Source organism: Scyliorhinus canicula, chromosome 10 (genome assembly GCF_902713615.1).
Source record: "Scyliorhinus canicula chromosome 10, sScyCan1.1, whole genome shotgun sequence".
Taxonomy (NCBI): domain Eukaryota; kingdom Metazoa; phylum Chordata; class Chondrichthyes; order Carcharhiniformes; family Scyliorhinidae; genus Scyliorhinus; species Scyliorhinus canicula.
Genome location: NC_052155.1, coordinates 110,320,943 through 110,343,807, shown reverse-complemented (window position 1 = coordinate 110,343,807; position 22,865 = coordinate 110,320,943). Strand labels below are relative to the sequence as shown.

General features: G+C 45.8%; 1 protein-coding gene across 2 annotated transcripts in view; it reads right to left on the bottom strand.

Moving 5' to 3' along the window:
* Positions 1 to 251: 251 nt before the first annotated feature.
* The window catches only part of c10h8orf34 (chromosome 10 C8orf34 homolog), a 536,034-nt gene continuing 513,420 nt past the window's right edge, over positions 252 to 22,865 (bottom strand). For both annotated transcript variants that reach the window (XM_038809543.1, XM_038809544.1), the window contains exon 14: positions 252 to 904. In XM_038809543.1, coding sequence (XP_038665471.1) covers positions 897 to 904 — 8 coding nt within the window. In that variant the 3' untranslated portion in view covers positions 252 to 896. The remainder of the gene's footprint in view (positions 905 to 22,865) is intronic.

Genomic DNA, 22,865 nt, shown 5'->3' with positions numbered 1-22,865 from the left:
TAGATCAATGTGAGGGCTTGGCCCCTAAAAGTGCGGAGACGTCCGCACCTTTGGGGTGGCCTGACACCGGAGTGGTTCACGCCACTCCAACGCCCCGGGACCCCCCGCCCCGTCGGGAAGGGGAGAATCCCGGCCCAGATTCTTTCCAACAAAACCTGGTGGGAAAATACGAAAGTATTCAACAGAACTTTGCACCACGGATTTCAATAATTTACTTTAATTCTCATCATGTAATTCTGGACAACCGGGGAACTACAATAAATTGCCTACACATTTAAATCAATGGTCTTTTTGTTCTCAAGTTTTATTTTACGGCTTAACTACCAAATAAAAACACACTGATATTTTTGCCAAACATACCATTTTTAAAATCATGTAAAAGCTTTTTTCATTATTTATATGTAATTATAGCCAAAGGAGAGACCATCATATCAACCATTAATCAGCAGTAAATCTAATATATAGATAAATCTGTTGTTTGAGGTCTTCTGTAAACTCCCTAAGGCAAGGAACTTCTATTATAATTAATGAATAGATCTCCATTTGACACTGATGATTTGCACAAAATCAGTAGAAATAAAAGTGTGATTGTACAATGAACACTTACGACAATGCGTTGAAATTAAATATAAAAATTTCCCCAGTGTAGATACATGGCTTTCTCACAGAATTTTGAGATCCCGCCATATTTGATTGAAATGATTTATTGCAATAGGCCACAATAAGTGCAAGGCATATTCTATTATATTCTTTATATAATTCCTCATTAACAGTGGTTGTACTTATAAAACATTAAAAAATTGTGTAGCTTCAATATAAAGAAGATATTCAAATTTTCCCTTTGTCTTCAGTTGCATAATCTGTGTCAAGTCTATCTTGAAGGTCTTTGCTTTAGGTCATAAACCTTGAAGAAACAGAAAGTACAGATTATTGGTACTGTACAATACATAGAATTCTGACAAATTATCTTGAAACAGCAAATTCATGCACCCCAGTTATGTGTCTCCAGCGTTATGACGACTCCAATTACAATTGAAAAAGTAGAGTGGGAAGATCCCATTACCAGTCCTATACTCTTTTACATGGCTGGCTTTATAAGGGGCAGAAGGAAGTTGCATTTCCCAGTGAAGGTCAGGACCTTACTCATCAATGCTGCTGGACTTCTGCCATAGTTATGCTAGGAATCCACTAATGGGACATAGCTCCACATCTAATGACATTAGGAATGTTACAACACATCTCCTTTTGTTTCCCCATTTTGTAGATTCCATTTTTTTCTTCTATTTTCTTTTATTACTGTGTGTTGCCCAAGGCAGGTGTCACTGTAAATCATTGTAAAACCAATAAAAAGACTTTAAAAAAGGAATGTTGCAACATTATTACATCTGAATAGCTTAAATGAAGCAAATTGAGTTAACACCCAGCTGTCATGTCACTGCATGAATTATTCTTTAATTCTCAGGATTTGCCTGAGAATTATTTCCCTGAGAAGGTGACAATGGACTGCTTTTTCCTTCAACCACCTCAGTTTTTGTGGTAAGGCTGGCATGAAGGTGTTGGGTAGGAAATTTCATGATGTTGCAATTAAAGAATGATGGCATATGCCGAAGTCAGGATGTGAATTGGTGTTGGGAGCTCATTACAGTCATTCAGGCATGCAGCCTGCACTGTTCATGCTGTTCATTGGCTGTATGTCTATTTGGGAGCACAGGAAATCAAGTTTCATTGATTCTGTCTAAAGGCAGCAAATATCTCTTAAAAGGGTGGTGTACTTTGGCTGCAGGCAACGGGGAAGTTCAAATCGATACTCATGTTCTACGGCGGTACATTAAGAGTCCCTGGTAAAGGTTGTGAACAGGAGGAGGGGAATCCTGCACACTCTTGCTGTATTATTCACGAATTGTACTACACTGAGTATGAAATTAGCTTACTCCTTGGGTAATGGTAGGGCAAAGCTAAAGTGGATTGGTGGAAGCTGGAATTGGGCAGTAACAATTCCTCGAGGATTCTGGCTCTGTGCAATCTCAGAGCTCAAGTATTGGTGCTTGGATCTTGGATGTATATTTCTATCTGTCTTTCTTTCTATCCCTCGTTGTATCTTTTAAGTTTTAAAAGTGAGAATATTTACATTTTCTAATTATCAACAGCCAAATGGTAAGAAGAGCTTTTCTGTCTCTAATTGTTTTGAAATGTTACATTTCAAATTTTAAAGGTTATTCAAATTCAGAGAAAGAAAACCACCAATACAGAAGGAAAATACTGCAGATGCTGGAAATCTGAAATAAAAATAGAAAATGCTGGAAATACTGAGCAAGTTAGACAGCGGGCGGAATTCTCCGCTCCTCATGCCGGGTGGGAGAATCGCGGGAGGTCCGCTCTCGCACCTCCTGTGATTCTCCGACCCGGATGGGCAGAGCGGCCTGCCGTTCGCAACCGTTTCACGACGGCGGCAACCACACCTGGTCGCTGCTGTCGTGAACACGGCGTGAGATGCCCGTTTGGGGCTTGTGGGGGGCCTAGAGGGGACTGAGCACCACGACCGTGCTCGGGAGGGGACAGGCCCGCGATCGGTGCCCACCGATCGTCGGGCCGGCGTCTCTAAGAGACGCACTCTTTCCCCTCCGCCGCCCTGCAAGATCAAGCGTCTTGCGGGGCGGCGGAGGGGAAGACGGCAACCGCGCATGCGCGGGTTGGAGCCGACCAACCTGCGCATGCGCGGCTGATGTCATTAGGCACGTCGGCCACGTCATTCTCGCCACGCCGGGCCTTGACACCAGCGACAAGGCCCCGCGGCCGTGTTTCCCGGCACGGCCCTCCTAGCCCCCCGGCGGGGGGAGAATAGGGGGCCAGGAGAGGCCTCCGACGCCATCGTGAACCTCTCCGGGTTTCACGTCGGCGTCGGGCCTTTGGAAGAATTCTGTGGAGAGGGAAACAGTTAACAATTCAGGTCAATGATTTTCATCAGAACTGAAAGAAAAAGACAATTTGCCTCTCATTGTCTTATGGGTGTAAGTAATTATCATGCTTGCATTTTCTAACTATCAACAAAATGCTGGAGTTAATCAGTTGATAATTGAAGATTTTCTGTTTGTTTACAAGTTTTGTTGTATTTTGCTGCTTCTTTTGTTTTGGGTGATGGCCAAGGGAGAACTTTTCATTACTTAGGGGCTGTTTAGCGTTTATATGGAGCTCTTTGGTGGAAGGCCGGAGGATGGCGGAGGGTGAGGGCAGCTTTTTTTTCTTTACATTGTTATTGTTGGCTGCACAATGGAAGAGTGCGAGCGGGGCGGGGGGGTGGAATCAGTGGGTGTTAGTATGTTTGATGTCATGGCAAGGGGCTGCAAGGCTAGTTGGGCAAGCTTGTTCTCGGGAGCGCAGTGGGGGGAAAGGGCGATCAGAGGCTAGAGTTTTAGAGGGGGGGTTGGATTGCTGTTGTGTTCAGGGGAGGAGTGGGGCAGTTGATGTGCAATAAGGGAGTTGGTGACGATGGACATCTGGGGGCGGATCTGGCAGGCTGCAGGACGCAAGCTTGGGGCTGGCCCAAGAAAGGTTATGGTTGATCGGCATGGGAGGGGGTAGAGGTCCCACCCGACCAGACTGGTCACATGGAATGTGAGGGGACTGAATGGGCCAGCCAAACGGTCGCGCGTGTTCGCACATCAGAGGAGTTTAATGGCGGATGTTGCATTTGTCTGGGAACAGCATTTGAAGATTGGGGACCAGATTAGGCTGAGGAAGGGGTGGGTTGACAGGTTTTTCACTCGGGGTTAGATATGAAGACCCGGGAAGTGGCGGTGCTAATAAATAAGTGGGAAACATTTGAGGTGGGGAACATAGTGACAGATCTGAGGGGGGGGGGGGGGGGGGGGTGGAAAGGGGAAGGTTTGTAATGGTGAGCGAGAAATTGGAGGGGGTGCCAGTGGTGCTGGTGAACGTTTATGCCCCAAATTAGGATGATGTTGAATTCATGAGGCAGGTGTTGGGGAAGATCCCGGACCTGGACTCACACCGGTTGATCATGGGGGGGGCGGATTTGAATATGGTTATCGAGCCGAGATTGAACCGGTCGAGTACTCGATCAGGGAGGGTGTCAGCGGTGGCGATGGAACTAAGGGAGCGCGTGGGAGGGGTGGGCCATGGTGGTTTGGGAGGCCGAGGGGAAGGAATTTTCATACTTCTCCCATGTGCACAGGGTGTACTCTGTAGGACGGAGCGAGCTGAGATGTCTGGTCTGGTGGAGGAGATCCTGCGGGTAGATAATGGTGTCCACGGACGCAAGCTTATTGAAGGAGCGGCAGCAACTCCAGATGGAGTTCGAGTTGGTATCAACGGGGAAGGCAGTGGGGCAGTTAAGGATGGCCAGGGGGGCAGTGTATGAATATGGGGAGAAGGCGGGTAGGATACTGGCTCACCAACACAGGAAGCAGGAGGCGACGAGGGAGATCGGAGGGTGAAGGATGTGAGGGGAAGGGTTGTCCTGGATCCGGTGGGGGTGAATGGGGCGTTTGAGGAATTTTATAGGGGATTGTATGTATCGGGGTCCCCGGCTGTGGGGGGTGGGAAGAGGAAATTTCTAGAAGAGTTGGAGTTCGGGGGACACCCATTTGACTGGTGGAGTTAATGGGGGCCATCGGGGCGATGCAGGCAGGGAAGGCCGCGGGGCCGGATGGATTCCCGGTGGAATTTAATAAGAAGTTTCTGGGGATCTGGGACCCCTGCTGGCAAGGGGATATGAGGCGAGGGAGAAGGGGGAACTTTCCCCTATGTTATCGAAGACTTTGATATCCTTAATTCTGAAGAAGGATAAAGACCCGGAGCAGTGTGGGTCCTACCGCCTGATCTCACTGCTAAATGGGGACGTCAAGCTGTTGGCAAAGATCTTGGCCTTGCGGATCGAGGACTGTGGAGGTGGAGGCTGCAATGGATGCGGAGAAAGCCTTTGATCAGGTTGAATGGAAATAGCTGTGGGAAGTGCTGGGATGCTTCAGGTTTGGGCAGGGGTTTGTGGATTGGTTCCATTGCTATATAGGCTGCTGGTAGCAAGTGTTAGGATGAATCGGGTGAGCTTGGGTATTTTGGATTGCTTCGTGGGACAAGGCATGGATGCCCACTCTCCCCGTTGCTTTTTGCCCTGGTGACAGAGCCGTTGGCAATGGCACATTGAGGAGTTGGAAGGGACAGTGCGGGGTGTGGAACATAGAGTTTTGTTATGCGCGGATAATCTGTTACTTTCGATTTAGGACACGTTAGGAGGCATTGCGGGGGATCATGAACATCTTCAAAGAGTTTGGCCGGTTCTCCGGGTATAGATTAAACATGGAAAGAGTGAGGTTTTCCCGATTCAAGCAAGGGGACAGGAGGTGACGCTGGGCGCACTGCCGCTAAAGTGGTGGGGACGAACTTTAGATACTTGGGCATTCAGGTGGCGCGGGGATGGGAACAATTGCACAAATTGAACCTTGCTGATGTCTGAACTATCCTTGAAGAAGTCAATTCGAGGCTTCCATCTCTGGGCAAACCCCCCCTCCCGCGGATCCTCTCAAGGCAAACTTGATTTTCTTTCAGTTTCAGGAATTCCGCGAGGCGGTTAACCCACACCCCCGGTTTCGGCGCCCCTCGTCCCTTCATTCCAACAAGATCTAGATCCAGGCTACCAGGGAGAAAAGGCCAAGATGTCAGCCTCTCTCACCCCCTGGAGTTGGTAGAGCAAATGAAGGGGGATTTTAAGAGGTGGGGCGTGCTTCCGCTTTTGCTGGCGGGTCGGGTGCAAACCGTGAAAATGACGGTGCTTCCGAGGTTTCTATTCGTTTTTCAGAACCTTCTTATTTTTATCCCAAAAGCCTTCTTACGTTAATGCCCTGACGTTGGGGTTTGTTTGGGTGGGGAAATCCCCCCCGGGTAAAGAAGGTGCTGCAGGAGCGAGGACATGCTGCTGGTAGGGTGCGGGGAGGGGGGGGGGGGCAGCTTGCCAAGCTTGTTGAACTAATATTGGGCAGCAAATATAGCCATGGTTAGGAAGTGTGTAGTGGGGGAGAGGCCGGTGTGGGAGAGTATTGACGCAGCCGCTTGTAAGGACTCGGGTTTGGGGGCAGTGTTGACGGTGCGCCTGCTGTTCTCGCCGGCCAGGTACTCCAGAAGCCCGGTGGTGGTGGCGGCCTTGAGAGTGTTGGGACAGTGGCAGCAGCACCAAAGGTTGGAGGGCATCTCGGTCCATTCCCAACTAGCGAAACAAGGACCATAATCGGACATTACCGTTTGTGGAATCCCATGCCGCGAAAATATTTCCTTACATTCCTTTATGGCAGATGAAGAAGTGAGATCAGGAAGTTTCATAACCTCCGGAAATGTACATCGGTGACATTTTTTTCCTTTGGACCAAAGGCAAAGAATCACTGAAACGACTACACGATGACATCAATAAGTTCCATCCCACTATCAGACTCACCATGGACTACTCTACAAAATCAGTTGCATTCTTGGACACACTCATCTCCATCAAGGACGGTCACCTCAGCACTTTGCTTTACTGCAAGCCCATGGATAACCTCACGATGCTCCACTCCTCCAGCTTCCACCTAAACACATTAAAGAAGCCATCCCCTATGGCCAAGCCTGCCTATACACAAGATCTGCTCAGATGAGGAGGAGCGTAACAGACATCTACAGACGCTGAAAGATGCCCTCGTACGAACGGGATATGGCGCTCGACTCATCGATCAACAGTTCCAACACGCCACAGCAAAGAACCACACCGACCTCCTCAGAAGACAAACACGGACACCACTGACAGAGTACCCTTCATCGTCCAGTACTTTCACGGAGAGGGGAAATTACGACATCTTCTTCGCAGCCTTCAAAAAATCATCAATGAAGATGAACATCTTGCCAAGGTCATCCCCACACCCCCACTACTTGCCTTCAAACAACCGCGCAACCTCAAACAAACCATTGTTTGCAGCAAACTACCCAGCCTTCAGAACAGCAACCACACCACACAACCCTGCCATGGTAAACTCTGCAAGACATGCCAGATCATCGACATGGGTACCACCATTACACGTGAGAACACCACCCACCAGGTACGCGGTACATACTCGTGCGACTCGGCCAACGATGTCTACCTCATACGCTGCAAGAAAGGATGTGCCGAAGCGTGGTACATTGGCGAGACCATGTAGACGCTGTGACAACGAATGAACAGACATCGCGCAGCAATCACCAGGCAGGAATGTTCCCTTCCAGTCGGGGAACACTTCAGCAGTCAAGGGCATTCAGCCTCTGATCTCCGGGTAAGCGTTCTCCAAGGCGGCCTCAGGACGCACAACAACGCAGAATCTCCGAGCAGAAACTTATGGCCAGGTTCCGCACACATGAGTACAGCCTCAACCGGGACCTTGGATTTAGGTCGCATTACATTCATCCCCCACCATCTGGCCTGGGCTTGTGAAATCCTACCAACTGTCCTGGCTGGAGACAATTCACACCTCTTTAACCTGGGGTTACCCTTATCTCTGGATCTGTAAAGACTTAATTACCTGCAAATGCTCGCATTCTAAGCATTGTCTTGCATCTTTGAATTTGTCTATATATATGTTTCTGGAACATACCTCTTCATTCACCTGAGGAAGGAGCAGTGCTCCGAAAGCTAGTGATTCAAAACAAAGCCGTTGGACTTTAACCTGGTGTTGTAAGACTTCTTACTGTACTAACCTCCAGAAAGTTTGAGCAGTAGTGCATGATGAGAACGTAGTCACGATCAATAGCATGGAACAGATCGATTCCTACTTTTGTCCATGGTGGCGTTATTAAGTCATGTTGCTGAAGTGTTTCTTTACACTGTGCAGGTTGATGCTTCTGACAGGTTTCACATGTGATGACCACGTCAGTGATTTCTTTGTTACTGCCAGGCCAGTAAACTGCCTGCCGTGCTCCCCTTTTACATTTCTTGATTCCGAGATGTCGCTCGTGAATCTTGTGTAGCATCTCAGTGCGTAGACCCTGTGGAATTACAATTTGATCATTTCGTAACAATAGCCCATCAAGTAATGTTAACTCGGTCTGAATGTTATGATATTGTGGACATCATCCTTTTGGTCAATCATGCTGGAGATGTGGCATCACTCTTAGCAAAGTTGCATCTTTCTTTGTTTCTTGACAAATCAGTTGTAGCTTCTCATCAGATGCCGGAAGATTTTGCGTACATAACTGCGTTTGAGCTTCGATGTCTCGAATAAATTCAAGCGGTGTACTTTCTGCAGCAATTGATCTGGATAACGTATCAGCAATGACAAGGGGCGGAATTCTCCGACCCAATCGCCTGGGGCCGGCGTAAATCCCGCCCCCGCTGTGGCCGGAATTCTCCGGCACCCGGGAATCGGCAGGGGCGGGAATCGCGCCGGTCCGGCTGGCGCCCCCCCCCCCCCGCAACGATTCTCCGGCCCGCGATGAGCCAAAGTCCTGTCACCGTCAGGCCTCTCCCGCCGACGTGGTTTAAACCACCTCTGATGCCGGCGGGAGCAGGCGGCGCGAGCAGGCCCCGGGGTCTTGGGCGAGGCGCCGGGCGATCTGACCCTGGGGGTGCCCCCACAGTGGCCTGGCCCGCAATCGGGGCCCACCGATCGGCGGGCGGGCCTGTGCCGTGGGGGCATTCTTTTTCTTCTGCCGCCGCCACGGCCTCCACCATGGCGGAGGCGGAAGAGACCCCCTCCACCGCGCATGCGCCGGGGTGACGTCAGCGGCCGCTGACGCTCCGGCGCATGCGCGGACTCATGGCGACCAGCCTTTCGGCCAGCCGTGGTGCGGTCTGGGGGGGGTGCCAAAGGCCGTTCGCGTCAGTCGGCGTAGCGGGAGCCACTCCGGCACGTGCCTAGCCCCTAAAGGTGCGTAGAATTCCGCACCTTTGGGGAGGCCCGACGCCGGAGTGGTTCTCGCCACTCCGGTGCGCTGGGACCCCCCGCCCCGCCGGGGAAAATCCCGAACCTGATCTATTCCCGGTGTGCATATCAAGTTAAAGTCATACCTCCTTAACATCATCATGATATACTGTGACGTGGAGTCATGTCATTTAAATTCTTGTCTATTGTATGGACCAACGGTCTGTGATCCGTTTCCACTTGCAATGTTGGAAGCCTGTACACATAGTCATGGAATTTCAGTATTCCCGTGAGTAATCCGATATATTTCTTTTCTATCTGTGCATATCTGCACTCTGTTGCAGTCATAGACCTGGAAGTGTATGCAACTGGAACCCAATCAGATTGATTGTTCTGCTGTAGAAGAACTGTGCCTATTCCATCCTGACTTGCATCAGTGGAGATCTTTGTTGCTATATTTGGGTTGAATAAAGCAAGAATTGGTGCAGTCATTAGTTGATGTTTAAGATCCACCCATTCATTTTGATGACTGTGTCCATTCAAAAGTGGTGGACTTTCTTATCAGATTGCGTAATGCTGGCGTCCTTGTGGATAGGATCGAGATAAATTTGCCCAAGAAATTTATAAAACCCAGAAACCTTTGAACAGCCTTCTTATCTTCTGGCATTTTTATATTTTGTATCACAGAGGTTTTTGCATTATCTGGTCTGACAGCTTGAGAGGATCTCCCAAGAAGTTTAATGATGCTTGTGGAAACGGGCTCTTTGACTGGTTTAGCTTCAATCCATACTTATGGATTCTGTGAAACACCTTCTTTAAACGACCGATATGTTCTTTTTCAGACCTGGACCAGATGATTATGTCGTCGACATACACCCTTACACCATCGATCCCCTCACTCATCTGCTCCATTATCCTATGGAAAATCTCTGAAGCGGATATGATCTCAAAAGGCATGCGGTTAAAGCAGAAGCGTCCAAATGGAGTATTGAAAGTGTACAATAATCTGCTTGCCTCGTCAAGCTGCATCTGGCAGAATCCCTGCGAAGTGTTGAGTTTAGTGAAGATACGAGCATTGGCCATCTCGCATGTAATCTCTTCATGCTTAGGGATGGGGTAATGTTCCCTAAGAATGTTCTTGTTTAAATCCTTCGGATCTATGCAGATTCGAAGATCTCCAGATGGTTTCTTAACACATACTAGAGAGCTGACCCAGTCAGTCGGCTGCGTGACTCGAGAGATGTTTCCCTGTGATTGTAGTCGTCAAGTTCTAGTTTCAACCTCTCTCACAAAGGAGTTGGAACCCTCCTCGGCGGATGAATGACAGGTTTTGCATTTTTTTCAGCAAAATCTTGTATTAAAAAAAAGAAACAAAGAAAATTACAGCACAGGAACAGGCCTTTTGGCCCTCCCAGCCTGCGCCGATCCAGATCCTTTATCTAAACCTGTTGCCTATTTTCCAAGGTCTACTTCTCTCTGTTCACCACCCGTTCATATATCTGTCTAGATGCATCTTAAATGATGGTATCGTACCCGCCTCTACCACCTCCGCTGGCAAAGCATTCCAGGCACCCACCACCCTCTGTGTAAAAAACTTTCCACGCACATCTCCCTTAAACTTTCCCCCTCTCACCTTGAAATCGTGACCCCTTGTAATTGACACCCCCATTCTTGGAAAAAGCTTGTTGCTATCCACCCTGTCCATACCTCTCATAATTTTGTAGACCTCAATCAGGTCTCCCCTCAACCTCCGTCTTTCCAATGAAAACAATCCTAATCTCTTCAACCTTTCTTCATAGCTAGCACACTCCATACCAGGCAACATCCTGGTGAACCTCCTCTGCACCCTCTCTCAATACCCCGTCCGATGAAGGCAAGCATGCTGTATGCCTTCTTGACCACTCTATCGACCTGTGTGGCCACCTTCAGGGTACAATGGGCCTGAATTCCCAGATCTCTCTGTACATCAATTTTCCCCCCTTTCCAGGACTCTTCCATTGACCATATAGTCTGCTCTTGAGTTAGATCTTCCAAAATGCATCACCTCGCATTTGCCTGGATTGAACTCCATCTGCCATTTCTCTGCCCAACTCTCCAATATATCTATATTTTGCTGTATTCTCTGACAGTCCGCCTCGCTATCTGCAACTCCACCAATCTTAGTATCATCTGTAAACTTGCTCATCAGACCACTTATACCTTCATCCAGATCATTTATGTATATCACAAACAACAGTGGTCCGAGCACTGTGGAACACCACTAGTCACCTTTCTCCATTGTGAGACACTCCCTTCCACCACTACTCTCTGTCTCCTGTTGCCCAGCCAGTTCTTTATCCATCTAGCTAGTACACCCTGAACCCCATACGACTTCACTTTTTCCATCAACCTGCCATGGGAAACTTTATCAAATGCTTTATTGGTAAGGTAAAGTGCCCATACCTTTAAATACGTTTGAAATAAATACTGGATTTCATCTTCCATGCGTGACGTATCCTGAGTAGTCATATAGATTCTTTGCAAAAGCTGCAAGTCTTTGCAAGCCTGAGTGCCTAAAAGTGATGATTTTTCATTTGCCATGATCTCAAATCGTAGTGTCTTCTTTACTTTCTTGTTTGTGACTTTAAAGTGGCATGATCCTCTTGAAGCGATCTGGCTGCCATTGTAGTCTTTCAGCCTACATGCAGCAGGTAGCATCTCATATTCTTCTGGAATCGTGTTGAGATCTTTGCTTGCCAGTAGATTAGCTGAAGCCCCAGTGTCAAGCCTGAACAATACTGGAAAATTGTTAACTTGCACTGTTGAAGCCCATTCACTGTTGGAGTTGATCATGTTGACTGGTTGAGGAACGTTGGTTATTGCTTTAGGTTCCTCACCTTTTTCAATTGTTCTCACAAAAAACGTGTTTTCTAATGAGAAATTGTCCTCTTCGGATGAATAATTTTTTCTCCTCCGATGAGCCCACACTGCCAACGTTGATGTTCCTCGGTTTTGGTTTTGGAGATTGATATTGCTCTGTAGATCTGCATTGTGAAGCATAGTGATCAATTTTTCCACACTTTAAACATTGTCTGCCTTGAGCCGGACATTTCCTTTTTAAATGAACGTTGCCACATCGGTAACACGTCATCTCTCTGATGCATGAGACACATTCGTGCTTGCGCAGACTTCTTTTCTTCAGTCTTGCATTTTCGAGCGGAGTGCGCATATCCCGGGCTGGATTGCGCGCGCGCAAGAGAGCTGCCGTCCGAAACGTGCTTCTTTACTGCCTGCGACACCATTTTAACAGTCACGACCTCGTGGTTGACTTTTGCGCCTTTTTCACGGTGATAAAATTCAATATATAGGTTTTTTACTCTTTTCATGAGATAAACACTTTTCAATTGCGATTTTCAGTGTTAAATCTTGCTGTCTTAACAATGCTTCCCTTAAATTCTCATCATGTATTTCATACACTATCTGATCCCAGATCACGAATCATGCAAAGCTGCATAGTTACAAGTTTGTGCTAGTAATTGTAAATCGGTGACAAAGCTGGTGAACAATTTCCCATGTTTTTGCAAACGTTTGTTGAACCTGAATCTCTCAAAGATTTCATTTGCCTGCGTTTTGTAATGCTCATCAAATTTGGTAATTATCAAATTAAATTTGCTTTTGTCCTCCCCTTCAGAGTATAGGAAAGTGTTGTATATTTCTATAGCCTGTTGTCCTCCCATGGATAAAAGCAGTGCTATTTTTCCAGCCTCAGTAGCGGTGGTTAAATCATGTGCGTCTAGATAAATTTGGAACTGCTATTTGAATAATTTCCAATTGGAGTTAAGATTACCGGTTGTCTTGAGTTGACGTGGAGCTTGAATGTGGTCCATCGAGGTGATTTTTCTTCGAAGGATCTGAATGCTGCAAAACCTGCCCAGTCGAATAGTAGGTATGAATTCTTTCTTTTTTTTCCTCACTGATTCTAGTCTAATCTAGTACATTTTCTTGAAGTCAATATCCTGGTACCATGTTATATTACCTTGTGTAATATATGTTACTCATTTGCTTCTTTCTAAGATGATCCTGTACTCGATGTTCATTAACACTCAAAGTCTCCAATTAAAGCAAATTGTTTATTGAGTAACATTAACAAATAAACTGTGAGTTTGTTCTCTCTTCAACAACAAAACTAGAGATTAAATTAACAAGATTAAATTTACATTAATTATTATTAACAACACCTACACTCTGAGCTATCTCTCTCTATCTCTGGTTACTAGTCACTCCAAACATGAAGAGGCAGGAACTCGGCTTGAGCTTGTCTTTTATACCCATCTCTAGTGCTGCTATCTAGTGGTTACCTAGCTGTAACCTCTGTACATTAACCCTTTATATACATACAGATATGCAGATCACTACAGGCCGCCCACACTGAGACCACGTTTCTTAATGACGTGCATCACAGCATTAATGGCGCTGGCATCTTCCTTTGAGTTGGCGCCAAGATTGATTGAGCGGGGTGTGCTGTTTTGCTGTGACGGCACCTCGTCCACAAGACACATTTCAATGTGGCGGTCTGATTGAAGCCCTTCTTTCTGGGTACGTTTACTCGCTATATTACGATCACATGCTTTGTCATCTTTCATGGAACAATATCGTTCAAAGTATTTTAATGCTTCAGCATAGCTTCTGTCTGCTCTTCAGCACCATTCAGCGAGATATTATATAGTTCTGCTGCCTGAGGACCTACCCCCTCCAACAGTGATGCGGGAAGCCTGTCTTTAGGCTATGTCTGCAGGCCTAGGGCCAAAAGGTCGAGTCGGAATTGCTGCTTAAAGAAGTGCCAACTTTGTTCTACATTACCCCTGAACCGGAGGCGGCAGGGTCTCCTGACCTCTTGAAACTATAGCTCCCACATCTTCTAGTGCATTGGGTTGCCTCAGGCTGCAGTTCACCAGATTGGTCTTCCAGCTGAATGCCAAGCGTTATCACTGCTGTCGCTATCTTTAAATCTTCAGCACTCGTGGTAACATGTTGTGTTTGGTCCTTTGTACTTTACGAAGGAATCCACCAAACAGTTCAACTTGTCCAAATCAGAATCTTTTATTGAGTCTCATGTGGTAAGATAGCAATCTGATACAGAGCACGTTAACATGGAGTTTGTTAATTACTCCTCTGGAACTTGCACCTCGCACTGACCATTCACATGTATGGCTTATTACCCTCTTAATCCTCTTCTGAAGATGACCAGGTGTATCTCCCCTTATATGGGAGTCACAGGTCACATAACCTTGGTATAGAAACCGCATGGTGTATCTGTACCGCCCGCCACCTGCTGGTTGGAGGCCACACACCATCCATCTATGATATAGCCCATCAGCATATCACCACAGGTATGACTCAAACAAGTGGAGAGTTCGCCACAATTCCTTTTAACTTCAATTTTGCTCGGGCTCTTCGATGCTATACTCTGTTTAAAACAGCCTTGACTTTAAGGCAGTCACTCTCACCTGGCTACTGGAATTCAGCTTATTTGCTTATGTTTTTACTGTGATGAAGTCTGGAGCTGAGTGATCCTGGTGGAACTCAAACTGCGGATCAGTTAGTGTATTGATGAACAAACGTTTCTTGATAACACTGTTGCTGACACCTTCAATCACTTTATTGAGGATTGGGAATAGGCTAATACACACAATTTACACTCAATTTACAGTGCATGTAATGGGGTGGGTTTGGCCAAATTGGAGTTCTGAGACAGGATATGCCTGGGCGGTGTTCGAGCAGCACGGGAACACCTTGACCAAGAGTGCACTTAGTTCCGGAGTACGAGCCTTCAGTACTACAGTTGGGATGTTGTTAAAATCCATAACCTTTGCGGTATCCAGTGACTTTAACCATTTCTTCATACCGCACAGGCATGAATTGAATATGCTCAACTGGCTTATGCTGGAAACCTCAGGAGGAGGCTGATTTGGACCATTCACTTGGCACATCTAGCTGAAGTTGTTCACAAACATTTCAGCCTTGTATCTTGTATTTCCTGCTGGACTCGACCACAATTGAGAATGGTAATGTTCATGGTGCCTCATCTGTTGGTCAGATGTATAATTGTTCACAAGTTAATGTGGCAGCAGTTCTGATATGATCCAACAGCTGTGGAATCGCTTAGTCCACCTACCACATGTTGCTTCTGCTGTTGAGCGTGCATGTAATGCTGTGCTGTAGCTTCACCAGGTTTGTGCATTGTTTTTAAGCTGGTGTTGCTCTTGGCAGCTTCGGCTATGCTCCTCAATTGAACCAAAGATTGAATTCTTGGTTTAATAATAATGGATATGAAAGACAATTCTGCACTGCAGATGATCCACAGCACCTGATGGATGTCCAGTTTTTAGAGCTCCTAACATTTTTCTAAATCAATCCCATTTAGCACAGTTGTTAATGCCACACAGTATGAAAATGAAATGAAAAAATGAAAATCGCTTATTGTCATGAGTAGGCTTCAATGAAGTTACTCTGAAAAGCCCCTAGTCGCTACATTCCGGCACCTGTCCGGGGAGGCTGGTACGGGAATCGAACCGTGCTGCTGGCCTGCTTGGTCTGCTTTAAAAGTCAGCGATTTAACCGAGTGAGCTAAACCAGCCCCTGATACACAATATCCACAGTGTTGAGACAGGACTTTGTCTCTACAGGACTCGGTACTCATTCCTTTCAAGACCAAGATGGACAGATGCACCAGCAAAAGTACATTGGTGAGGACAAGGTCAAGTGGCGCAGTGGTTAGCACTGCTGTCACACACGCCGAGGCCCCAGGTTCGATCCCGGCTCTGGGTCACTGTCCGTGTGGAGTTTGCACATTCTCCCCGCGTTTGCGTGGGTTTCGCCCTCACAACCCAAAGATGTGCAGGCAAGGTAGATTGGCCACTCTAAATTGCCCCTTAATTGGAAAAATGAATTGGGTACTCAAAATTTAAAAAAAAGTTCCGAACATTGAATGACTACAGTGCAGACGGAGGCCATTCAGCCCATCAAGTCTGGCTGACCCTTTGAAAGAGCACCCGAACCGAGGCCCACTACCGCGTCCTATTCCTGCAACCCCATAGAACCTTTGGACACTAAGGAGCAATTTAGCATGGCTAAAGTAAGGTATTACTTTTGGCCTGCTGGGTCACTGTCTGTGCGGAGTCTGCACGTTCTCCCCATGTCTGAGTGGTGTTATGGGCCAGGGTTTAGAGAACCCCAAAGTGTATCATGGAGTTCATCTGACCCACAACTTTTAATACATTGTGGTACGGGGAGCACACGGCTCACTCTACAGGCGTGGTACAGCAGAAATGGAAAAGTATTTTTTAAGCAAAACAATGTTTATTCTATGAACTCAAGTTAAACTTTTTAAGACTACAGTGAACATCGTAGCAACCATTAATTCAAATACAATCCCCAAAGAATAAAACACTAAGTAATCCTTAATAACTTCCCAAACAACATCCAGAAGTCAAAAGAAACACCTTTAAACAGAAGCACATTAGGTTTACATTCACTACTGAGAACATTTATAATTCTGAATTCACCAAATGATCAAGAGATAGTCTTTTCATGGCAGGGAGATCAACAGTACACCTGCTCTGTCTGGTTTCAGCTCCAAAACTGAAAATGAAACTAAAACACACCCTGCAGCAAACAGCCTAAAACGAAAGTAAAAAGCTGACAGACAGCCCAGCTCCAGCCAATCTCTGACATCACTGCAGTAGTAAACACCTATTTCTTAAAGGTACTCTCACTACAGATATTTATTTACACACTCATTTATAAACACCTATTTCTTAAAGGTACTCTCACTACAGATATTTATATACACACCCATTTATAAACACCCATTTCTTAAAGGTACTCTCACATGACAGCGGGTTTCGTCCGGGTGCTCCGGTTTCCTCCCACAGTCCAAAGACGTGCAGGTTAGGTGGATTGGCCAGGATAAATTGCCCTTAGTGACCAAAAAAAAGTTAGGAGGGGTTATTGGGTTACGGGGATAGGGTGGAATTGAGGGCTTAAGTGGGTCGGTGCAGACTCGATGGGCTGAATGGCCTCCTTCTGCACTATATGTTCTATGGCTAATCCACTTAATCTGCACATTATTGGACTTTAGGAAGAAACCAGAGCACCCAGAGGAAACCCCACAAACACGGGGAGAAAGTGCAAACTCCACACACTAATCCAAGGTTGGGATTGAACCCGGGTCCCTGGCACTGTGAGGCAGCAGTGCTAACCACTTTGCCACCATGCCATCCCTCTTATTAGCATTTCCCTCTTGTAGGCTAGACCAGGTCAGGAGGACAGGTTTCATTCCATCAAGCAGGCATTCGCAGGCCACGTATCAGTTTCAAGGTATTCACTAATGTGGGAATAAAAGTAATACCTTACTTTAGCGAATGAAATATGGTGGCAGCCATTCTTAAATTGGCACAACTCCAGATTACGGTATTTGAGGTCACTGGAAAGCGGACACCAAACTATCAGCTGCAGGTAGAAGTTTCACAAAGGTGAGTCAGTGTAAAGTAGTGAATGAAGGTGATGAACACCTCTGGAGATAGTGGTGCCGCTTAGTCTGAGCAACTCACCTGGAGACAATAAGGTTGTGACTTCTCGGTAAATTCCAGTCTTGCTTTGCTAATCCAGGTTAGGTATTTGACGATATGTTAGAACAACAGAACCATAGAAAGAGGCCATTCAGCCCATCGAGTCTGCACCTACGCTCTAAAACGAGTGCCCTACCTAGGCCCACTCTCCCGGCCTATCCCTGTAACCCCGTCTAACCTGCACATCCCTGGACACTAAGAGGTAATTTCGGCATGACCAATCCACCTAACCTGCACATTATGTATTGACTCACGTGGGGTTAGGGTGATGTTTGTAACAGATATTTTGATTCTTGAGATGTGGAAAAGCTGGCATATTGACTCATGGAACACACAATGGGACAATTGCACATTATGGGCTAGAAACTCTGTTAGTATGAAAATTGGAGCTAAGCTGCCACCTTCTGTCATATCACTGCTGAAAATCCACAGCTTTTCTGCAGCACTGAAAGTGTTGGTTCTATTTAGAATAACCTAGTTAAGTGAAGAAACAATGATACCGATGGAAACGAAGTACATGCCAGGATAAGCACTGACCATGACATGGATACGTGCGCTCCTTGATGACACTTCCACATTTTAACATGAAACTTGCTGAGGAAAAATTCTATCAAGTAATTAAAATTAAAATAAGAATAAATATGTGTTGAATTGTAGAACTGTGACTTCCAGTGGTGACATGTAGAAGGGGGTCACATGGAAGGTAGCTCCCGCTGGGAGCCCCCATTGGGCTGGTGGAGTGGTGGAGGGTCTTGGGGCGATGCAGGCAGAGAAGGCCCCAGGCCCGGATGTGTTTCCAGTGGAATTTTTCAAAAGATTTTCGGGGCACCTGGGGCCTCTGCTCGTGAGGGCGTTTAATGAGGTAAGGGAGCAGGGGGTGCTCCCCCTGCCATTATTGCATTATCTCCTTAATTTTAAACAGGGATAAGGATCCAGAGCAGTGTGGGTCCTTCAGGCCAATTTCACTATTAATTGTGGATGGCAAGTTACTGGCTGAGGACTCTGTGCCGGGGGTGATAGGGGAGGACCAGACAGGGTTCGTTAAGGGGAGGCATCTGTTGGCTAACATCAGGTTTCTGAACGTTATAATAATACCACCGGAGGGACGAAGTGCGGAGGTGGTGGTTGCCATGGATGCGGAGATGGCCTTTGGTCAGGTGGAGTGGGATTATTTGTAGGCGGTGCTGGGGCGGTTTGGGTTTGTTCAATGGTTTGTGGGTTGGGTCCGGTTATTGTGTCAGGCACCAGTGGCGAGTGTGCGGACAAACCGGGTGAACTCGGAATACTTCAGGCTGCACCGGGCGATGAGGCAGGGATGTCCACTCTCCCCACTGCTCTTTGCCATGGCTATAGACAATATTACTGATGGTTGCTTTGTTCAGATTTAATTAATTATTTGGATTTAAATTCTATAACTGCCATAAAGGGATTTAAATGCTTGACTCTGAATCATTTGTCCAGGCTCCTGAATCACCAGCTCAGTAGTATAACCTCTGTGCTACCATACCGATTTCCTGTCCATCCTTGGTTTTGATTTGATACAACTGAATGATTTGCTTGGTCATTTCAGAGCGCAGTTTAATAGCCAAGCACATGTGCGATGGGAATCATACATAGGCCAGACTGATAAGACATTGGCCAGGATTTTCCTTCCCCTGCATGGCGGATGCGGAGAGCCAGTTAAAAAGTCCATTGACTTCCGCAGAACCGAATGATTCCACCGGCGGGTGAGGCCAGAAAATCCCACCCATTAAGATTCCCTATTTAAAGGACATTAGGGAACACATTTCTTTTTGAAGCCAGTTTATTTACATATTTATTCTAACTGAATTCAAATTCTCAAATTGCCCCGGGAAAGAACCATAGTGGGATTTGAATACAAATTCATCTGGATTATTGGTTATGAAACATGACGATTAGGAGGTCTTGTGGTGCAGTGAGAAGCTCTGGGTTTGAGTCCAACCCTAGGACTTGATAGCCAAGGAAGGTGTGTTCAGTACACGGTCAAGCAGGTTGAGTCTGCCAACCTTTAAATCCTTCCAACACGCCGATGACTGGTGGTAAGAGCAGGAGAGACTTCTGGTGAGCCACGCTTGATGGGGAGTGGCAGCCCTCGAGCTATAAACCCTGGCGACAGATTAGCGACCTGTCCTGGGATTACGAGCTATGGAAACACAAAAGTCTGCCTTAGTGCACCACTAGGTGTGGGTAGAGAATTAGAATTGGAACACGACCCTATCTTTGTGATGTGGACATTTGTCAACAGTCATCTGAAAATCTAAGAAACTATATCATAAGTACTTGCACTACCTACTTGGAATTGAGTGATCTGACAGTGGCATTTCAAGGGACTGCTGCAGACCTCAGAAATAGATAAATAAAATGTTTCTGTAGCAATGTATGTGGGGTCAAGAGAAGCATGAACAGACACGCCATCCCATGTGCACCACTTCCCACAATTTCCTCCCCCCCTATTAAGTCCTAACAGCTGACTTGGCTCCACATTGGAGGTTCCAGATTTTACCACCCCCAACACCTTCCAGTTACACCTTCCAGTTGCCCCTTCCCCCCCCACAAAATCTACAGTTGCCCTTCAGTACTGGTCCTAATGTCACATCTCACCCGACATGTGGAAATCCGGCCTCAAAACAGATCTGGCTGTCCAAAGAACTTTGGATGGGGCAGTGAGAGAGCTCCACCCACCACCAGTCCAAATCTATTCAAAGTGAACATCATCCTCAGTGCATTAGGCAGCACCTTGTACCATGTTTGTTAGCGGAGATGCTGTTGTTACATGTCCATTAACAATGAGTAGGTACATTATTCACAGTATTACCCTTTCTTTTCACTGGGTGTCTGTAATGCATTTCTCTTATTAACCCAGTGTTCTTATTTGCTTTAGCTCTCGCTCATGTGCATCTTTTCCCCATTTCCTTTCAACTTCTTTGAAATCCTAATTCTTTTGGACATATGCTCCCCTGATAGTTTTTCTGTATTTCCTGAACATGAATACATATTGAATTCATTTTGATCTTATGAGTTGAACCATATTTCCACAAACCACATGACATTATGGCACTGATTTTCATGGCTCTCTACATGGTGCTGGACAGGCACAATGCACTCAGATGCAATGCACATGTTTAGGCCTAGTTGCAGCTGATTATTTTGTCCAATTTCATGGACATGGCCCAAGGCACATCTGCTATAGGGTTGCCCCCTGGAAAGACATATTACCTCAAAAGAGCAAAACAAAATGGAGCACAGCTGCAGCTGTCCATGCAGCTATCAATCTCAGGGCATTCTGGTTTCTGTTCCTCAACAGGAAAAAGAACCCTGATGTTGCTGTATATAAGGGATGTGGCCTCACTTGTGACCCCCCTCAATGTCTGCACATCTTGGGAAAGAAATCAGATGCATAGGTTTGTTACTCATTTAACATCTCTTTCCTATCAGGACTCATAAGGCTGGAGCCCAGGCCTCCTCAGCCAAAGGAACGTAACTCCACAGTCTTGACAGAAAACAGGAGAGTGCTTAGCCATTCTTTGCTCCTCCTCTTCCCATGGGCTCCATCAGTCACTTAATCCAATATCTTTGTCTATTCCATTTTCATTCCCTGGGTGTAAGTGTCAGCAGCAATAAGTTCCCTCTCCTCCGCACTCCAAAATGGCTTTAATTCCCTTGTTGCACAGAGGTTGAGCTGATGGCCTATTCTGCTCATAAATTGATTCTGGGAATTACAGCAGGATCAATGGACTAATTCACTGGCGGGCAGAAATCCCCCTTATCCAGAGTTACTTCAGCCTAAAAGGTAAACAAAAGGAATATGCTCAAGTCTTGTGCTGTTTTGTATTACCCAGATGTGTGTTTCAGGCATTTGGATTGATGTTCACCTCCATGAAGAGAGTGGCCACCAACATGGAGAATCAGACACAACATGTAATTGATAATATGGAAAGATGTGTCATTTGAAACATGGAAGTCTGGCAATATCTGGTCTGAGAGAAACATGAGGGACTGAAACTCAGGTTGGGTGTGAAAATCAGCAGACTAGAAGATGCTGACCCTGGTAAAAAGTCTGCAAGACATCTTGGTGACAGCACTAAAAATCTTGCATCCATTACTGGTAAAAGGAGGCCAAAATTAAATCATCCTTAGAGTGAGGCAGATTGTGAGGGTACATCCTAGAGGAATAGGGACGCCTAGAATCCTTTAGAGACCAATAACCAATCGACCCTTAACTAAAACAGGAAGATAGTGCCTAAGTTAGCCTTGGATGGGGCCCAGAATGGGTACTTATCCTTAATTTCAGATTACAACTGAAAGGGACAACCAGGAACAGAAGTTAGAAATCCGAAAAATGGCAAATAGAATAATCCTCTTGCTCTGAAACACGGTCAAGAGAGTTGAAGCAATGAAACAAGAGTGGAAAAGATTAACAGAGGCAAAAAAACTCCTGCATAAGAGAAACTTATCAGCACGGATACATTTTTGTTGAGAGTAACTAGAACCCTACAGAATAGAGGTCCAATATATCAGTGGATAAATGAGTATGTATTTAATAAGGATTTGTGAAGCCCTAGAAAGTAGAGATCCAAGATCTGAGTGGGTGAATGAGTGTGTGTATGTTTCATAAGGATTATGTGAATTTCCTTTGGTGTTTGTATTTTTTTAAATGTTGCATTTTGCAAAACCGAGTTTCACATTAATTGGAAGTTATAAATGGCAGGTAGAAATGTGATCAGTATTATGAGGTAGTAAATCAGTATGTTCAGAACTAAATTGGTCTCAGAATAAACAGAGAAAGAAGTTTTTACTCGGCAGCAGGCAGCTGTGGACCAAAAATTAGATTAGAAGAATTACTTGCAGTAACAGGAAATGAGAATCTGATGGCAGGGAAAGATTTAATAAAAATTGATGCAGGAAAAATTAAGATATTAAAACTAATTGATAATACAGAGGAAGTTTGGGTGAAGCTACCGACTAAAACTGCAGGAAAAATAATCAGTGAAGCTGTCAAATGTAAAGACAAGATTGTTCAGAATCTGGGTAAACATACAGTTGAATTAGAGAAGCATGGTGTCTGGAGCAAAAGAAATTGTATCACAATTAAAACAGTGAACAGTGAAGACAGTGAATTAAAACCCGTTAGCAGCATTGATTGGACAGATGATAAAGTAAAAATGTCATGTTTGGAACTTACCTTCATAAAAATCCGGTCATAATCAAAATAAAGTAATTAAAGTAAATGCAGTAGCAATATCAGGAATGTATCAAGGTAAGGTTTCGACCAGATTGGATCACTGAGTGAGCAAAAGAGGAGGAGTTTGAGATTCTTCGAATCTCACTCAGGGGTGCAATGACAGAAGGAGGAGGCTTAACA